Source organism: Cherax quadricarinatus, chromosome 11 (assembly GCF_038502225.1).
Source record: "Cherax quadricarinatus isolate ZL_2023a chromosome 11, ASM3850222v1, whole genome shotgun sequence".
Classification (NCBI taxonomy): Eukaryota; Metazoa; Arthropoda; class Malacostraca; order Decapoda; family Parastacidae; genus Cherax; species Cherax quadricarinatus.
The window spans coordinates 2,778,638-2,797,688 of NC_091302.1; the positions used below are offsets into that span (position 1 = coordinate 2,778,638).

Consider the following 19,051-nt stretch of genomic DNA (forward strand, 5'->3'; position numbering starts at 1 on the left):
TTGGGACCTGAGGAGCTGTTGGAGTGTGAAGGGATTCAGGGAAACTGGTAAGCTGGACTTGAGTCCTAGAAATGGAAAGTACAATGCCTGCATTTTGAAGGAGGGGTTTTTGATATTGGCAGTTTGGAGGGACTTCTAAACTATTGTACCTGAGCGCCTCTGCAATGACAGTGACTATGTATGAGTAAGGTGAAAGTATTTTTCTTTTTGGGGGGATTTTCTTTCTTTTTGGGTCACCCTGCCTTGATGGGAGACGACTGATGTGTTGAAAAAAAAAAGTAAGCTATATTGCTAAAAATAAGAAAAAAACTTTAATAGTGTTTCTTCTTTTTCAGGTGAGCCTGCCTCAGCAGGAGTTGGCTGTTGTTAAAAAATAAATAAATCATATGGCAAAACAATGATAACAGTGGGAAATGACCGTTGTTAAAAAGATAAATTAGTAAATAAACCATATATATTTTTTACTACACCAACCATCTCACACCATGGTAGAGTGACCCATTCGTGATCTATGATATACCTGTATCCAGTTTCAAGAATCTTTCCACTCTACAGCCCAGCCAGGGGCCACACTTCTCCAGTGGTTGCCTGGACAACCAAGTTGATGCTGATGGCAACCCACTGGCCCCCAACATCCATCATAACCCATTCAATTTGGCACCTGGCAGAGGTAGTGATCCAGTTCCCTCTTGAAACAATATTTCTGTCTTGCCATAAGTATGTACATAACACAATCCCAATGGTTCTCTGAACTGTACCATCCTTCACCTCCAGGACTGAAGTCTTAACTGGTTTCCTATGAATCCTTTTGTACCTGTTACTTTGCTCACACCCCAACAACACATCAAAGCCTTAAAACCATTCATTTTGATCTTTCACTCTTGTACACACCTACTGGATGTTATAGCCAATACAACTACCTCCTTCACATCCTTCCTGAGATATCACTTACCCCTCCTTTCATCCACCCAATTTACACACAAATAACCCACAGATAGGAGAAAGAAACTTATGATATTTTGGTCAGATCTGAACCATTGACTAGTATTTTATTATTATTTTTTTTTTATTATCACACTGGCCGATTCCCACTAAGGCAGGGTGGCCCGAAAAAGAAAAACTTTCACCATCATTCACTCCATCACTGTCTTGCCAGAAGGGTGCTTTACACTACAGTTTTTAAACTGCAACATTAACACCCCTCCTTCAGAGTGCAGGCACTGTACTTCCCATCTCCAGGACTCAAGTCCGGCCTGCCGGTTTCCCTGAACCCCTTCATAAAAGTTACTTTGCTCACACTCCAACAGCACGTCAAGTATTAGAAACCATTTGTCTCCATTCACTCCTATCAAACACGCTCATGCATGCCTGCTGGAGGTCCAAGCCCCTCGCACACAAAACCTCCTTTACCCCCTCCCTCCAACCTTTCCTAGGCCGACCCCTACCCCGCCTTCCTTCCACTACAGACTGATACACTCTTGAAGTCATTCTGTTTCGCTCCATTCTCTCTACATGTCCGAACCACCTCAACAACCCTTCCTCAGCCCTCTGGACAACAGTTTTGGTAATCCCGCACCTCCTCCTAACTTCCAAACTACGAATTCTCTGCATTATATTCACACCACACATTGCTCTCAGACATGACATCTCCACTGCCTCCAGCCTTCTCCTCGCTGCAACATTCATCACCCATGCTTCACACCCATATAAGAGCGTTGGTAAAACTATACTCTCATACATTCCCCTCTTTGCCTCCAAGGACAAAGTTCTTTGTCTCCACAGACTCCTAAGTGCACCACTCACCCTTTTCCCCTCATCAATTCTATGATTCACCTCATCTTTCATAGACCCATCCGCTGACACGTCCACTCCCAAATATCTGAATACATTCACCTCCTCCATACTCTCTCCCTCCAATCTGATATCCAATCTTTCATCACCTAATCTTTTTGTTATCCTCATAACCTTACTCTTTCCTGTATTCACTTTCAATTTTCTTCTTTTGCACACCCTACCAAATTCATCCACCAATCTCTGCAACTTCTCTTCAGAATCTCCCAAGAGCACAGTGTCATCAGCAAAGAGCAACTGTGACAACTCCCACTTTATGTGTGATTCTTTATCTTTTAACTCCACGCCTCTTGCCAAGACCCTCGCATTTACTTCTCTTACAACCCCATCTATAAATATATTAAACAACCACGGTGACATCACACATCCTTGTCTAAGGCCTACTTTTACTGGGAAATAATTTCCCTCTTTCCTACATACTCTAACTTGAGCCTCACTATCCTCGTAAAAACTCTTCACTGCTTTCAGTAACCTACCTCCTACACCATACACCTGCAACATCTGCCACATTGCCCCCCTATCCACCCTGTCATACGCCTTTTCCAAATCCATAAATGCCACAAAGACCTCTTTAGCCTTATCTAAATACTGTTCACTTATATGTTTCACTGTAAACACCTGGTCCACACACCCCCTACCTTTCCTAAAGCCTCCTTGTTCATCTGCTAACGTATTCTCCGTCTTACTCTTAATTCTTTCAATAATAACTCTACCATACACTTTGCCAGGTATACTCAACAGACTTATCCCCCTATAATTTTTGCACTCTCTTTTGTCCCCTTTGCCTTTATACAAAGGAACTATGCATGCTCTCTGCCAATCCCTAGGTACCTTACCCTCTTCCATACATTTATTAAATAATTGCACCAACCACTCCAAAACTATATCCCCACCTGCTTTTAACATTTCTATCTTTATTCCATCAATCCCGGCTGCCTTACCCCCTTTCATTTTACCTACTGCCTCACGAACTTCCCCCACACTCACAACTGGCTCTTTCTCACTCCTATAAGATGTTGTTCCTCCTTGCCCTATACACGAAATCACAGCTTCCCTATCTTCATCAACATTTAACAATTCCTCAAAATATTCCCTCCATCTTCCCAATTCCTCTAACTCTCCATTTAATAACTCTCCTCTCCTATTTTTAACTGACAAATCCATTTGTTCTCTAGGCTTTCTTAACTTGTTAATCTCACTCCAAAACTTTTTCTTATTTTCAACAAAATTTGTTGATAACATCTCACCCACTCTCTCATTTGCTCTCTTTTTACATTGCTTCACCACTCTCTTAACCTCTCTCTTTTTCTCCATATACTCTTCCCTCCTTGCATCACTTCTACTTTGTAAAAACTTCTCATATGCTAACTTTTTCTCCCTTACACATCATCATTCCACCAATCGCTTCTCTTCCCTCCCGCACCCACTTTCCTGTAACCACAAACTTCTGCTGAACACTCTAACACTACATTTTTAAACCTACCCCATACCTCTTCGACCCCATTGCCTATGCTCTCATTAGCCCATCTATCATCCAATAGCTGTTTATATCTTACCCTAACTGCCTCCTTTTTTAGTTTATAAACCTTCACCTCTCTCTTCCCTGATGCTTCTATTCTCCTTGTATCCCATCTACCTTTTACTCTCAGTGTAGCTACAACTAGAAAGTGATCTGATATATCTGTGGCCCCTCTATAAACATGTACATCCTGAAGTCTACTCAACAGTCTTTTATCTACCAATACATAATCCAACAAACTACTGTCATTTTGCCCTACATCATATCTTGTATACTTATTTATCCTCTTTTTCTTAAAATATGTATTACCTATAACTAAACCCCTTTCTATACAAAGTTCAATCAAAGGGCTCCCATTATCATTTACACCTGGCACCCCAAACTTACCTACCACACCCTCTCTAAAAGTTTCTCCTACTTTAGCATTCAGGTCCCCTACCACAATTACTCTCTCACTTGGTTCAAAGGCTCCTATACATTCACTTAACATCTCCCAAAATCTCTCTCTCTCTCCTCTGCATTCCTCTCTTCTCCAGGTGCATACACGCTTATTATGACCCACTTCTCGCATCCAACCTTTACTTTAATCCACATAATTCTTGAATTTACACATTCATATTCTCTTTTCTCCTTCCATAACTGATCATTCAACATTACTGCTACCCCTTCCTTTGCTCTAACTCTCTCAGATACTCCAGATTTAATCCCATTTATTTCCCCCCACCGAAACTCCCCTACCCCCTTCAGCTTTGTTTCGCTTAGGGCCAGGACATCCAACTTCTTTTCATTCATAACATCAGCAATCATCTGTTTCTTGTCATCCGCACTACATCCATGCACATTTAAGCATCCCAGTTTTATAAAGTTTTTCTTTTTCTCTTTTTTAGTAAATGTCTACAGGAGAAGGGGTTACTAGCCCATTGCTCCCGGCATTTTAGTCGCCTCATACGACACGCATGGCTTACGGAGGAAAGATTCTTTTCCACTTCCCCATGGACAATAGAAGAAATAAAGAGGAACAAGAGCTATTTAGAAAAAGGAGAAAAACCTAGATGTATATATATATGCATGTGCGTGTCTGTGAAGTGTGACCAAAGTGTAAGTAGGAGTAGCAAGATAACCCTGTTATCTAGCGTGTTTATGAGACAGACAAAGAAACCAGCAATCCTACCATCATGCAAAACAGTTACAGGTTTCTGTTTCACAGTCATCTGGCAGGACGGTAGTACTTCCCTGGGTGGTTGCTGTCTACCAACCTACTACCTACATTGACTAGTATGTAACTAGTTAATGGTCTAAGGCGGACCAAAACGTCATCACGAGCTTCTTTCTCCTATGTGTGGGTTACCTGTGTATTGTTCCAGTTACAGTATTGTGCCTTTTTGTTCTTTAATTTACACACTCTTAGTCATCCTCTCCAAATTCCCAAACCACCTCAACAAACCCTCCTTTGCCATCTTCTAATTTCTATGCTCTAAATTCTCTATAATATTCCAACAACACATTCCTCTCAAACATGACATCTTGACTGCCTCCAGCCTCCTCCTTGTTACAACATTTAAAGTCCATTCCTTACACCCATCCGAAAGTGTCGGTACTATTATATTTTGGAACATTTTCCCTTTCACTTCCACAGATAAACTTTCTAGGCAAGGGTGCTGTTGGAGTGTAAGCAAGTTAATATTCATAAAGACATTCAGAGAAACTGGTTAATTGGACCCGAGTCCTAGAGGTAAGAAATACAGTGCCTACATTCTATAGGAGTGAGAATGTAATTTGGGGAGGGGGCACAACTAAACTGTGATGTCAGCATGCTTCTGACAAGACAGCAATTGAATGAGTGATAGTGAATGTATTTCCTTTTTTAGGGGAAGGGAAAGGTGACCCTACTTCAGTGAGTGATAGCAAGTATTCTAAAAAAACAAAAAAGCAGTGTATCAAGGCAATCCACAAAAATCACATTTTGGTTACAAATACGTACTATACAAACTTAAATCTGCCTTATGTGAAGAACAATCGAGTGCAAACTTACAAGTATTTTTAGCACATCACCAGGAGTTTTGCCAACAACATTTAAATTGTTGACTTCCTGCACCTCGTCTCCAACGTGTATCAGACCAGAGCGATCTGCAGCACCACCATGCATTATACGAGCAATTACTATGGCCCCTGTCCGGTCATCCTGCTTGATGGTAGCTCCCTGCATACATTACATATGAAATAAGTTGAAATTATAATATGTATTGGCAAACAGTATTTAAATGAATTTAAACACTTACAAAAATTAGCTTAAAAGAACTACAGCCTCTCTTCACTTAGCAACGTACTCATTTACCGACAACTCGGATTTGCGACGGGTTCTCTGACCAGTATGCATACCTAAATAATGTATATTAGAGCTGATTTCCTCTATTTTGTTTATTACAATATACAGTACACTACTGTACAAACATTTAAAAATGTACCAGAAATGTATATTTTTAAATGGCTGACACTACCTTTACAGTATGCTCCTCACTTAGCGATGAATTCGTTTACCGAAGAGGTCTCAGGAATGGAACTCCATCGTTAATTGAAGAGAGGCTGTATAAAATTTGTAATCTAGATGTGCTATTTATGGCAACATTAATTTATTGGTGTATTATTAACATAGTACATGCAACAAAAATATTATATTCATGTGGAAGCAATGAACTGTGGAAAAAGACACTCATGAACAGTTCAAAACGCTAGGAAAAACATTTTGCCACATGTAGTTTCTTTAGTCCTAACACAGAGATAACTAAGATAACTAAGGTTCTTAGTTATCTCTGTATTAGGACTGAAGAAGCCACACCTGATGAAATGTTTCCTTTAATAAATGTCCGGAATTGTACATAAGTGTCTTTTTCCACATCTTGTCAGTATCACCATACCATTTCAAGCACTAAACTGTAGGGAGGCAACTAGGTTTGACCCAAGAAAGGGAAGGGTAGCTCCAATTCCTTGGATCAGGAACACATCACCAGCAGCAAGGCACCCTCCCCCCATAAAGGGGGTAACAAAAGTAATGCTTGCAATTACTCACCACAATTGGTTCAGCTCCTTTTCCTTCCTGGGATAGCATTAAATGAATGGTCAAACATATAAAGTGAGAGCAATTACTCACACATCTCTCGGTCCCTCTTAATTCAAATCCATCAATAATAATTACTTATCTCCAAAATAAACTCATTTGCCTCTTCTTTTTTTGAAATAGCAATGATCTCCCATTACCACTTGGTTAGAGTGAATCTATGCACAAAAACTAAAATGATTTTATTAACCATCAATTCTTTAAAAACTATGCTCTGCATACCGTATTTTCTGGCATATAAGGCACACCTTTTTTTGTTCCCACAAAATGTTTTGGTAAAATCATCCTGCTCCTTATATGCTTAAGGTCAGGGTCAAAGGTTACACTTTAGTTTAAAGTAAAAGGGTAACTAACCCTTGAATGTGATTACTGATTTACCATTATGATACTTGTTACTTTTTTTTTTTATTACATGTATTATTATCTAGGTAGTAGGTTGGTAGACAGCAACCGCCCAGGGAGGTACTACCGTCCTGCCAAGTGAGTGTAAAACTGAAGCCTGTAATTGTTTTACACGATGGTAAGATTGCTGGTGTCTTTTTTTATCTGTCTCATACACATGCAAGATTTCAGGTATGTCTTGCTACTTCTACTTACACTTAGGTCACACTACACATACATGTACAAGCATATATATACACACCCCTTTGGGTTTTCTTCTATTTTCTTTCTAGTTCTTGTTCTTGTTTATTTCCTCTTACCTCCATGGGGAAGTGGAACAGAATTCTTCCTCCGTAAGCCATGCGTGTTGTAAGAGGCGACTAAAATGCCGGGAGCAAGGAGCTAGTAACCTCTTCTCCTGTATATATTACTAAATGTAAAAGGATAAACTTTCGTTTTTCCTTTTGGGCCACCCCGCCTCGGTGGGATACGGCCGGTGTGTTGAAAGAAAGAAAGAATGTATTATTAATACACTGGCCGATTCCCACCAGGGCAGGGTGGCCCAAAAAAGAAAAACTTTCACCATCATTCACTCCATCACTGTCTTGCCAGAAGGGTGCTTTACACTACAGTTTTTAAACTGCAACATTAACACCCCTCCTTCAGAGTGCAGGCACTGTACTTCCCATCTCCAGGACTCAAGTCCGGCCTGCCGGTTTCCCTGAATCCCTTCATAAATGTTAATTTTCTCACACTCCAACAGCACGTCAAGTATTAAAAACCATTTGTCTCCATTCACTATCAAACACGCTCACGCATGCCTGCTGGAAGTCCAAGCCCCTCGCACACAAAACCTCCTTTACCCCCTCCCTCCAACCTTTCCTAGGCCGACCCCTACCCCACCTTCCTTCCACTACACACTGATACACTCTTGAAGTCATTCTGTTTCGCTCCATTCTCTCTACATGTCCGAACCACCTCAACAGCCCTTCCTCAGCCCTCTGGACAACAGTTTTGGTAATCCCGCACCTCCTCCTAACTTCCAAACTACGAATTCTCTGCATTATATTCACACCACACATTGCCCTCAGACATGACATCTCCACTGCCTCCAGCCTTCTCCTCGCTGCAACATTCATCACCCATGCTTCACACCCATATAAGAGCATTGGTAAAACTATACTCTCATACATTCCCCTCTTTGCCTCCAAGGACAAAGTTCTTCGTCTCCACAGACTCCTAAGTGCACCGCTCACCCTTTTCCCCTCATCAATTCTACGATTCACCTCATCTTTCATAGATCCATCCGCTGACACGTCCACTCCCAAATATCTGAATACATTCACCTCCTCCATAATCTCTCCCTCCAATCTGATATCCAATCTTTCATCACCTAATCTTTTTGTTATCCTCATAACCATACTCTTTCCTGTATTCACTTTTAATTTTCTTCTTTTGCATACCCTACCAAATTCATCCACCAACCTCTGCAACTTCTCTTCAGAATCTCCCAAGAGCACAGTGTCATCAGCAAAGAGCAACTGTGACAACTCCCGCTTTATGTGTGATTCTTTATCTTTTAAATCCAAGCCTCTTGCCAAGACCCTCGCATTTACAACCCCATCTATAAATATATTAAACAACCACGGTAACATCACACATCCTTGTCTAAGGCCTACTTTTAATGGGAAATAATCTCCCTCTTTCCTACCTACTCTAACTTGAGCCTCACTATCCTCGTAAAAACTCTTCACTGCTTTCAGTAACCTACCTCCTACACCATACACTTGCAACGTCTGCCACATTGCCCCCCTATCCACCCTGTCATACGCCTTTTCCAAATCCATAAATGCCACAAAAACCTCTTTAGCCTTATCTAAGTACTGTTCACTTATATGTTTCACTGTAAACACCTGGTCCACACACCCCCTACCTTTCCTAAAGCCTCCTTGTTCATCTGCTATCCTATTCTCCGCCTTACTCTTAATTCTTTCAATAATAACTCTACCATACACTTTACCAGGTATACTCAACAGACTTATCCCCCTATAATTTTTGCACTCTCTTTTGTCCCCTTTGCCTTTATACAAAGAAACTATGCATGCTCTCTGCCAATCCCTAGGTACCTTACCCTCTTCCATACATTTATTAAATAATTGCACCAACCACTCCAAAACTATATCCCCACCTGCTTTTAACATTTCTATCTTTATCCCATCAATCCCGGCTGCCTTACCCCCTTTCATTTACCTATTGCCTCATGAACTTACCCCACACTCACAACTGGCTCTTCCTCACTCCTACAAGATGTTATTCCTCCTTGCCCTATACACGAAATCACAGCTTCCCTATCTTCATCAACATTTAACAATTCCTCAAAATATTCCCTCCATCTTCCCAATACCTCTAACTCTCCATTTAATAACTCTCCTCTCCTATTTTTAACTGACAAATCCACTTGTTCTCTAGGTTTCCTTAACTTGTTAATCTCACTCCAAAACTTTTTCTTATTTTCAACAAAATTTGTTGATAACATCTCATCCACTCTCTTATTTGCTCTCTTTTTACATTGCGTCACCACTCTCTTAACCTCTCTCTTTTTCTCCATATACTCTTCCCTCCTTGCATCACTTCGACTTTGTAAAAACTTCTCATATGCTAACTTTTTCTCCCTTACTACTCTCTTTACATCATCATTCCACCAATCGCTCCTCTTCCCTCCCACACCCACTTTCCTGTAGCCACAAACTTCTGCTGAACACTCTAACACTACATTTTTAAACCTACCCCATACCTCTTCGACCCCACTGCCTATGCTCTCATTAGCCCATCTATCCTCCAATAGCCGTTTATATCTTACCTTAACTGCCTCCTCTTTTAGTTTATAAACCTTCACCTCTCTCTTCCCTGATGCCTCTATTCTCCTTGTATCCCATCTACCTTTTACTCTCAGTGTAGCTACAACTAAAAAGTGATCTGATATATCTGTGGCCCCTCTATAAACATGTACATCCTGAAGTCTACTCAACAGTCTTTTATCTACCAATACATAATCCAACAAACTACAGTGGACCCCCGCATAACGATCACCTCCGAATGCGACCAATTATGTAAGTGTATTTATGTAAGTGTGTTTGTACGTGTATGCTTGGGGGTCTGACATGGACTAATCTACTTCACAATATTCCTTACGGGAACAAATTCGGTCAGTACTGGCACCTGAACATACTTCTGGAGTGAAAAAATATCGTTAACCGGGGGTCCACTGTACTGTCATTTCGCCCTACATCATATCTTGTATACCTATTTATCCTCTTTTTCTTAAAATATGTATTACCTATAACTAAACCCCTTTCTATACAAAGTTCAATCAAAGGGCTCCCATTATCATTTACACCTGGCACCCCAAACTTACCTACCACACCCTCTCTAAAAGTTTCTCCTACTTTAGCATTCAGGTCCCCTACCACAATTACTCTCTCACTTGGTTCAAAGGCTCCTATACATTCACTTAACATCTCCCAAAATCTCTCTCTCTCCTCTACATTCCTCTCTTCTCCAGGTGCATACACGCTTATTATGACCCACTTTTCGCATCCAACCTTTACATTAATCCACATAATTCTTGAATTTACACATTCATATTCTCTTTTCTCCTTCCATAACTGATCCTTCAACATTACTGCTACCCCTTCCTTAGCTTTAACTCTCTCAGATCCTCCAGATTTAATCCCATTTATTTCCCCCCACCGAAACTCCCCTACCCCCTTCAGCTTTGTTTCGCTTAGGGCAATGACATCCAACTTCTTTTCGTTCATAACATCAGCAATCTGTTTCTTGTCATCCGCACTACATCCACGCACATTCAAGCATCCCAGTTTTACAAAGTTTTTCTTCTTCTCTTTTTTAGTAAACGTCTACAGGAGAAGGGGTTACTAGCACATAGCTCCCGGCATTTTAGTCGCCTCATACGACACGCATGGCTTACGGAGGAAAGATTCTTTTCCACTTCCCCATGGACAATAGAAGAAATAAAGAAGAACAAGAGCTATTTAGAAAAAAGAGAAAAACCTTAATGTATGTACAGTGGTTCCTCGTTTTTCGTAATTAATCCGTTCCTGGAGCTGCTACTATAAACGAAATTTACGATTTGCGAATCAATTTTCCCCATAAGAAATAATGTAAATACAATTAATCCGTTCCTGACACCCAGAAGTATTAAAACAAAAAAAAATTTTACATGAAATATACATGTAGTACATAAACAATACAATTGGAGATTCTTCTTAGTGTATGGGAGACTGGAGGAGGAGAGAGGGTGGATTGTTTATAGTTTGGAAGGGGAATCCCCTTCCAGCAACACCTCAGGTACCAATTGCTTTTCTGGGGTTACTTCTCTTCTCTGTTTCTTAATGCCACTAGGACCACCTTGAGAGTCACTGGAGTCCTGTCTCACAAAATAACTGTGGAGAGAGCTCTGTTTCTGGCATCTCTTTAACACTTCCCTAAAATGGCCCAAGACTTTGTCACTGTACATGTTGCCAATATGGCTTGCAACAACCTTGTTAGGGTGATGTTTCTCCATAAAGCTTTCCATCTTACCCCACATAGTAAAAATCTCTTTAATTTCTGAAGAAGGCACCTTCTTCCATCTCTTCCTCCTCCTCTGCAGTAAGATTCTGAGCTGCGATGTGTTGCTCTTCCTGCTGAAGCTCTTGCAGCTCCTCAGTGGTGAGCTCTTCGTTGTGGTCTTCCACCAATTCTTCCACATCCTCCAAACTCACATCCAACCCCATGGAACTCCCCAGTGCCACACTTGATTTTACATCAGACATAGGCTCATCAGGGTCAGTCCCAAACCCTTCAAAATCCCTCTTGTCGACACAATCTGGCCACAATTTTCTCCAGGCAGATTTCAAAGTCCTGGTAGTCACTCCCTCCCAAGCCATACCTATAAGGGTTATGCAATGGAGGATGCTGAAGTGTTCTCTCCAAAATTCCCTTAGGGTCAAGTGAGTGTCTGTGGTCACAGTCAAGCACCTGTGAAACATTGCTTTGGTGTAGAGTTTTTTAAAGTTTGCAATGACCTGCTGGTCCATGGGCTGGAGGAGAGGAGTGGTATTCGGGGGCAAGAACTTTACTGTGATGAACCTAAACTCCTCGAAAATTAGGTCATCCAAGTTTGGAGGATGAGCAGGTGCATTGTCCATTACTAGCACGCACTTGAGATCCAATTTCTTTTCCAGGAGATACTCCTTCACACTAGGGCCAAACTCCTCATTGAACCACTCGACGAAAATTTCCCTCGTGACCCATGCCTTACTATTATATTTCCAAAACACACACAATTTACTCTTCATAACATTGTTTTTCCTGAACACTCTGGGATTTTCAGAATGGGACACTAGTAATGGCTTCACTTTGAAATCCCCACTAGCATTAGCACAGAACATCAGCATCAGCCTGTCTTTCATAGGCTTGTGTCCTGGCATTGCCTTTTCCTCTTGTGTAATGAAGGTCCTCTTTGGCATTTTCTTCCAAAAGAGGACTGTTTTGTCACAATTGAACATTTGTTCAGGTTTCAGTCCTTCAGCCTCTATGTACTCCTGGAATTCATGCACATATTTTTCAGCCGCCTTGTGGTCCCAACTGGCAGCCTCACCATGCCTTACCACACTGTGTATGCCAGTACGGTTCTTAAATCTCTCAAACCAGCCTTTGCTGGCCTTAAATTCACTCACATCACCACTATTTGCAGGCAATTTCTTTACCAAATCTTCATGCAACTGCCTAGCCTTTTCACAAATAATCAAAGTCATAAGAGTATCTCCTGCTAATTGTTTCTCATTTATCCACACCAATAATAACTTCTTAACCTCTTCGAGTACTGGTGATCTCATTTTTGTCAGCATAGTTACCCCCTTTGCAACAACAGCATCCTTGATTTCCTTTTTCTTGGCCACTATGGAACATAAGGTTGTGTAGGGTTTCTTATACATCCTGGCCAGTTCGGCCACACTTGTACCACTTTCATATTGTTCAATGATGGTTTTCTTAAATTCAATCGTATTTCTCACCTTCTTTACCACAGGCTTGGCACTAGGAGCTTTCTTTGGAGCCATGGTAACTTATTTAGTACTTGCAAGCACTAAAATATATGGAATAATATGAAATATTTCGCTGGAGCACCTGAGGGGACCTTCGCTCACTGGTAAACAATGCCAGACTGGCTGCTGCCACGGCTCACGCTGTGGGTACGCGTCTGGGACGAATCACGACTCGCGAGTCAACTTATGAAAAGCGAGTCCATGTTTATACGAAAATAACCCTATGATTGGCGAAATTTACGATTGCCGGGAACTACGAAAAGCGAGGGACCACTGTATACATATATGCATGTGCGTGTCTGTGAAGTGTGACCAAAGTGTAAGTAGGAGTAGCAAGATATCCCTGTTATCTAGCGTGTTTAAGAGACAGAAAAAGAAACCAGCAATCCTACCATCATGCAAAACAGTTACAGGTTTCTGTTTTACAGTCATCTGGCAGGACGGTAGTACTTCCCTGGGTGGTTGCTGTCTACCAACCTACGACAACTTTTGCTGTGAGCCTTATATGCCAGAAAATATGGTATTTATTGGCATCCTGTGTACCATTTCCCTGGATTACAAAACTGTAGTTACCAGAGTAGAGCTATGCTCGCAGAGTCCCATCTGTCTCTCTCTGGATCACCCATCTATCTCTCTCTGTAGTTGAGTGAAGTGTCTTGAAGTGTCCCATCTGTCTCTGGATTACCAATCTGTAGTTACCAGAGTAGAGCTATGCTTGTAGTGCCCTATCTCTCTCTCTGGATTACCAATCTGTAGTTACCAGAGTAGAGCTATGCTTGTAGTGTCCCATCTATGACTCTCTGGATTACCAAACTGTAGTTACCAGAGTAGAGCTATGCTTGTAGTGTCCCATCTGTGACTCTCTGGATTACCAAACTGTAGTTACCAGAGTAGAGCTATGCTTGTAGTGTCTCATCTATGACTCTCTGGATTACCAAACAGTAGTTATAAATATAGAGCTATGCTGGTGGTGTCCCATCAGCTGTGTTTATTGTATAATTTTTAAAAATTTTCAGTAATGGCATAAACAAACTCCTTTTGGATCTCATGACAGCAATCTCTTTTTATCTTTAATAACTATCTTTTTAGCATATATTAGGCATCTAAAGTTGGCAGGTAATGTGAATGTGCTATGATTTTGTTTACCGAGTATATGTACAATTTGCCCACTTCCCCACAATGAAGTATATACATGCTATGCCTGGTTCCCCACACCACAGAATGAAGAACATATATTGTGCCCAGCTCAAGAGTTAGAAGTAAAATATAAAACATTTCTCAACATTAGTTTAAGTGATTAATTTAATAATAATACAGTGGTACCCTGAGTCCGTACAGCTCCCAACTCGAACAATTATGTAAGGGTATTATTGTAAGTGCTTTTGTAAGTGTATTTTTGGGGGTCTGAAACTGACTAATCTAATTTACAATATTCCTGATGGGGACAATTTCATTCGGTAACGGCACTCGAACAGCCTTCTGGAACGAATTATGGCCGAAACTCAGGGTACCACTGTAATAATATTTTTATTTACTACAAGTACATGTATATGGTATACAGGCCTAGTTGATATCAATGACATACTACTATACAGAAAGCCACTTGTTATGCTGAGCCTTTCGGGCAAATTAGGTCTGTTTTGTCCCGGGATGCGACCCACACCAGCCAACTAACACCCAGGTACCCATTTTAAACTGATGGGTGAACAGGGACAGGGACAGCAGGTGTCTTATGGAAACATGTCCCTAATGTTTTCCAGCCGTACCGGAGGAGATACGAACCCTGGACCTCAGTGTGTGAGCCGAGTGCGCTAGCGATTGAGCTACAGGACACCTTGAGATATCCACAAATAACTTACAATTTGGGCAGAAACTTTATAAAGTGGTCCCCTACTTAACAACCATTTGCATAATATAATGCTGAAATGACCAAAAAATTTAGGGCTGTTTCCCTGCTTAATGACCTTTTTTTTGCTCATATAATGACCAAATTCCCAGTGAGGGACCCTCCTCCCTGATTAATAACAGCTTGCTCATACAACCGGCCTGAACTGTACAATGTTGCAGTCCAGCCTAAACTGCAAAATGCTGCAGTCCAGCCTGGACTGTACAATGCTACAGTCCAGCCTGGACTGTACAAATGCTGCAGTCTAGCCTGGACTGTACAATGCTGCAGTCCAGCCTGGATTGTACAATGCTGCAGTCCAGCCTGAACTATACAATGCTGCAGTCCAGCCTGAACTATACAATGCTGCAGTCCAGCCTGGACTGTACAATGCTGCAGTCTAGCCTGGACTGTACAATGCTGCAGTCCAGCCTGGACTGTAGAATGCTGAAGTCCAGCCTGGATTGTAGAATGCTGCAGTCCAGCCTGGATTGTACAATTCTGCAGTCCAGCCTGAACTATACAATGCTGTAGTCCAGCCTGGACTGTACAATGCTGCAGTCTAGCCTGGACTGTACAATGCTGCAGTCCAGCCTGGACTGTAGAATGCTGCAGTCCAGCCTGGACTGTAAATGCTGCATTCCACCCTGAACTGTACAATGTTGCAGTTCACCCTGAACTGTACAATGTTGCAGTTCACCCTGAACTGTACAATGTTGCAGTTCACCCTGTACTTGATAATGGTCTAGAATGGACTGGAACATCCTAAAGTTTCTTTGCAAACTTTAGACTTTTATGAACTGCTTCAGCTAGTTTTGTGACATATTTCTATAGAGAGAGATTAATAAACATTTACATACCATAGGCTCATTGCTCTTCACCAATTGTACAATCTTGACAGTCTCTTCATCTTCATCGACCTCCACAGGAATTTCAGGCAAATGTGGTACAAAATCCTTGGCAGCAATACTGTCGTGAGCTTGAAGAATACCCTGCAACACAAAAAATTATTCAATACTAAAACTACTTGACTGATTGGTTTTCACTCAGTGTAAGAACTAAGGGGTAAAGAGCGGATTTTTGATGAAGATCATAAGAAAGGAACATTGCTGCAGGACTACTGGCCCATGCAAGGCATGTCCAAATTACACCTACTTAAGAAGGAGCACTGCTACAGACCTACTGGTCCATACTAGGAAAGTCCAAGTCACACCTACTTAAGAAAAAGCCCTCTGCAGGCTTACTGGCCCATGCTAGGCAGGCCCAAGTCACACCTACTTAAGGAGCACTAATGCAGGCCTACTGACCCAAGATAAGTAGGTCCAAGCAAATCTTAATGTGGATACTATACCCATCACCTGATTCATCTCTCTCCTAGTAAGATAAAACCTCCCAAGGAAAACAATGAAAGTTTCTATCAAAACTAACCTTATCCTGCTAGAATTTACATAAAATAATTTCCCAAAAATACCGAAGAACCTAGACTTTACCAAAAATTTGGAGAGGAAACCAAGTGACATTACAGTCCATCTCAGACCATTATCAAGTCACAAATGATATGGGAAAACAGAATAAAGTCAGAAGACAGGTCAGATGAAGCAGGGAGGAGAAAGTGGGAGAGGTTGGGAAGTACAGTGCCTGCACTCTAGAAAAAAAGGATGGGGATGTTACAGTTCAGAGGTTCATTTAAAGTGTGATGTTTGTGCACTTCTAGCAAGACACACATTTATTTCTATTGCGTAACATGTACAACATTTCAAAAAATATATCCTAAGGCTCATTTTTTCATTGAAAATCTTAGCAATCAAAGTAGAAATGAAGCATGTTACCTGTAAATGAGGTGACTGTAAGGTGGCAAAAAGTTCGATAGCATCAGCTGTAGGAATGGTGCGATAGTGAATGTCCCTCATGATGGAGATGGCTATGTCTTCTGCGTTAGACATGAGCGGCTGACATGTCTTCTTTGTGTGGTTGATCTGTAGGAAAACATCAGCAATTATTTATCAAATAAGACACAGATAAAAAGTGTAAAATATCCCCAGACTTAAAATTAGATAGTTTAACCCTTTGACTGTCGCAAGCCCCTTTCTGAAACTGTCATTTTATGTCGCAAAATTTTTGGAAAAAAAATAATTTTTTCTGATGAAATGATAGAGAATCTTTTCCCGATGGTAATGACACCGAAAGTATGAAATTTTGGTCAAAAACTCACGGAATTATGCTCCCGCAAAGTTAGCAGTCTCGGCAACATATACGCAACGGCGATTTCGCCGACTCTGAGCCCTGTTTTTGGCCAATTCCTTTGTTCCAGTTGACCAAACTCATAGCTATTTCTTTAGAACTCCATTTTTTCTATCAGTTAGGTACAAGAAACTGCCCATTTACCAATTTGAACTACCCAATAAAGTGGTCAGAAATTGGAAATTTGGCCAATTTCATGCAAATTAAAAAAGATGCCAATTTCAAAATAAGGTCCAGAATAAACAATGTAAACATTCTTGGCACTAAAATAACATATCCTCTGTTCAACAGTCACGTTTCTAGGACCCTCTTATATTACTATTGCTTTCTATTTTGATTTTTTATTCATACAAAAAATACAAAATTTACTGTTATGCAGACTACTGCATTATTGTAAAAATGGTATAAATAATATCAATGCACTAGTGAAAGAATATTAGACTCCCCCAGTTGACATGTATTGGATGTGCAGTGTGATTTGCTTACTCCTGAGCATTGATAAAAATTCAACTTTTCTGCTACTTTGAGCTCAATTTCAAGGTCGTTTTCATCACGAAACTAATCAAAATCATCTCTATTTCTGTAATATGTTTTCCATTTTATCACATGAGACCATGAAAATGAGAATATAACGATAAATACTATACGAAAATACACCTCAAAGTCGGCGTTTTAATTAAAAAAAAACGGTCAGTTTTTTTCTCATTATGCACTGCGTGCTGCAGAATTTTTTTATGTGCTGCACACTGACCACACAGACTCATTCTCTCACATGTGGGCCTACCAGCTTTCTCCTGCTTGATTTGAAGCCGCTAGAATTTATGCATATTAATACGTCCGAAACACTGGCTCGTAAGACGTATGTATACAACCAAAACAGTCATAGGCTTAAACTTACTAGTTGGAAGTAGAGTACAGGTCAGTCGGTCTCTCTCAGTCTCTCCCCATGTGGATTGTGGAATTTGCCTTATGTGAATACACTGTTATGAGATGTCTTATTTCTTGTGTGTAAAGGTAGAAAGTTGAAAGTGAACATAGATGAAAGGTGAAGAGGGTATCAAATGATTTAGAAAAAGAAAAATTGGATATCACATTGGAGGGAGGGAGTGTGGAAAAGGTAAATGTTTTCAGATATTTGGGAGCTGACTTGTCAGTGGATGAGTTTAGGAAGGATGAGGTTAACCATAGAATTGATGAAGGAAAAAAGGTGAGTGGTGCATTGAGGTATCTGTGGAGACAAAAATGTTATCTATGGAGGCAAAGAAGAGAATGTATGAGAGTATGGTGCTATCAACACTCTTATATGGGTGTGAAACATCGGTTGTAAATGCTGCAGCGAGGAAGAAGTTGGAGGCAGTGAAGATGTCGTGTCTAAGGAATATGCGTGGTGTAAATATTATGCAGAGAATTCGGAGTGTGGAAATTAGGTGGTGTGGAGTTACTAAAAGTATTAGTCAGAGGGCTGAAGAGGGATTGTTAAGGTCGTTTGGTCAATTAGAGACAATGGAACAAAGTACAATGACTTGGAGAGCATATAAATCTGTAGGGAAAGGAAGGCGAGGTAGGAGGTTGTCCTCAAAAAAGGTTGGAAGGAGGGGTTAAAGGAGGTTTTCTGAGCTAGGGGCTTGGACTTACAGCAAGAGTGCATGAGCATGTTAGATAGGAGTGAATGGAGATGAATGGTTTTTGGGACCTGATGAGCTGTTGGAGTGTGAACAGGGTAATATTTTGTGAAGGGATTCAGGGAAACTGGTTAGCTGGACTTGAGTCCTGGAGATGGGAAGTACAATGCCTGCACTTTGAAGGAGGGGTTTGGGATACTGGCAGTTTGGAGGGACATCTAAACCATCATATCTGAATGCCTCTGCTAAGACAGTGTTAAAAAAAAATCTGTACATTTTTAATTTACAGTCACCACATATAATCTACACAGTTTGCAAAGAGCACTGCCA

At 40.9% G+C, this 19,051-nt stretch overlaps 1 protein-coding gene across 7 annotated transcripts in view; it reads right to left on the bottom strand.

Moving 5' to 3' along the window:
- metro (membrane palmitoylated protein 7-like protein metro) overlaps nucleotides 1-19,051 on the bottom strand; it is an 86,024-nt gene that overhangs the window by 52,777 nt on the left and 14,196 nt on the right. For 4 of the 7 annotated variants that reach the window (XM_070083882.1, XM_070083881.1, XM_070083880.1 and 1 more), the window contains exons 4-7: nucleotides 16,688-16,834; nucleotides 15,719-15,850; nucleotides 6,438-6,464; nucleotides 5,403-5,570 (exon numbers count right to left, since the gene is read on the bottom strand). In XM_070083882.1, the coding sequence (XP_069939983.1) occupies nucleotides 5,403-5,570; nucleotides 6,438-6,464; nucleotides 15,719-15,850; nucleotides 16,688-16,834 (474 nt within the window). The remainder of the gene's footprint in view (nucleotides 1-5,402; nucleotides 5,571-6,437; nucleotides 6,465-15,718; nucleotides 15,851-16,687; nucleotides 16,835-19,051) is intronic. The other 3 variants (XM_070083884.1, XM_070083883.1, XM_070083885.1) reach the window with 2 other exon arrangements.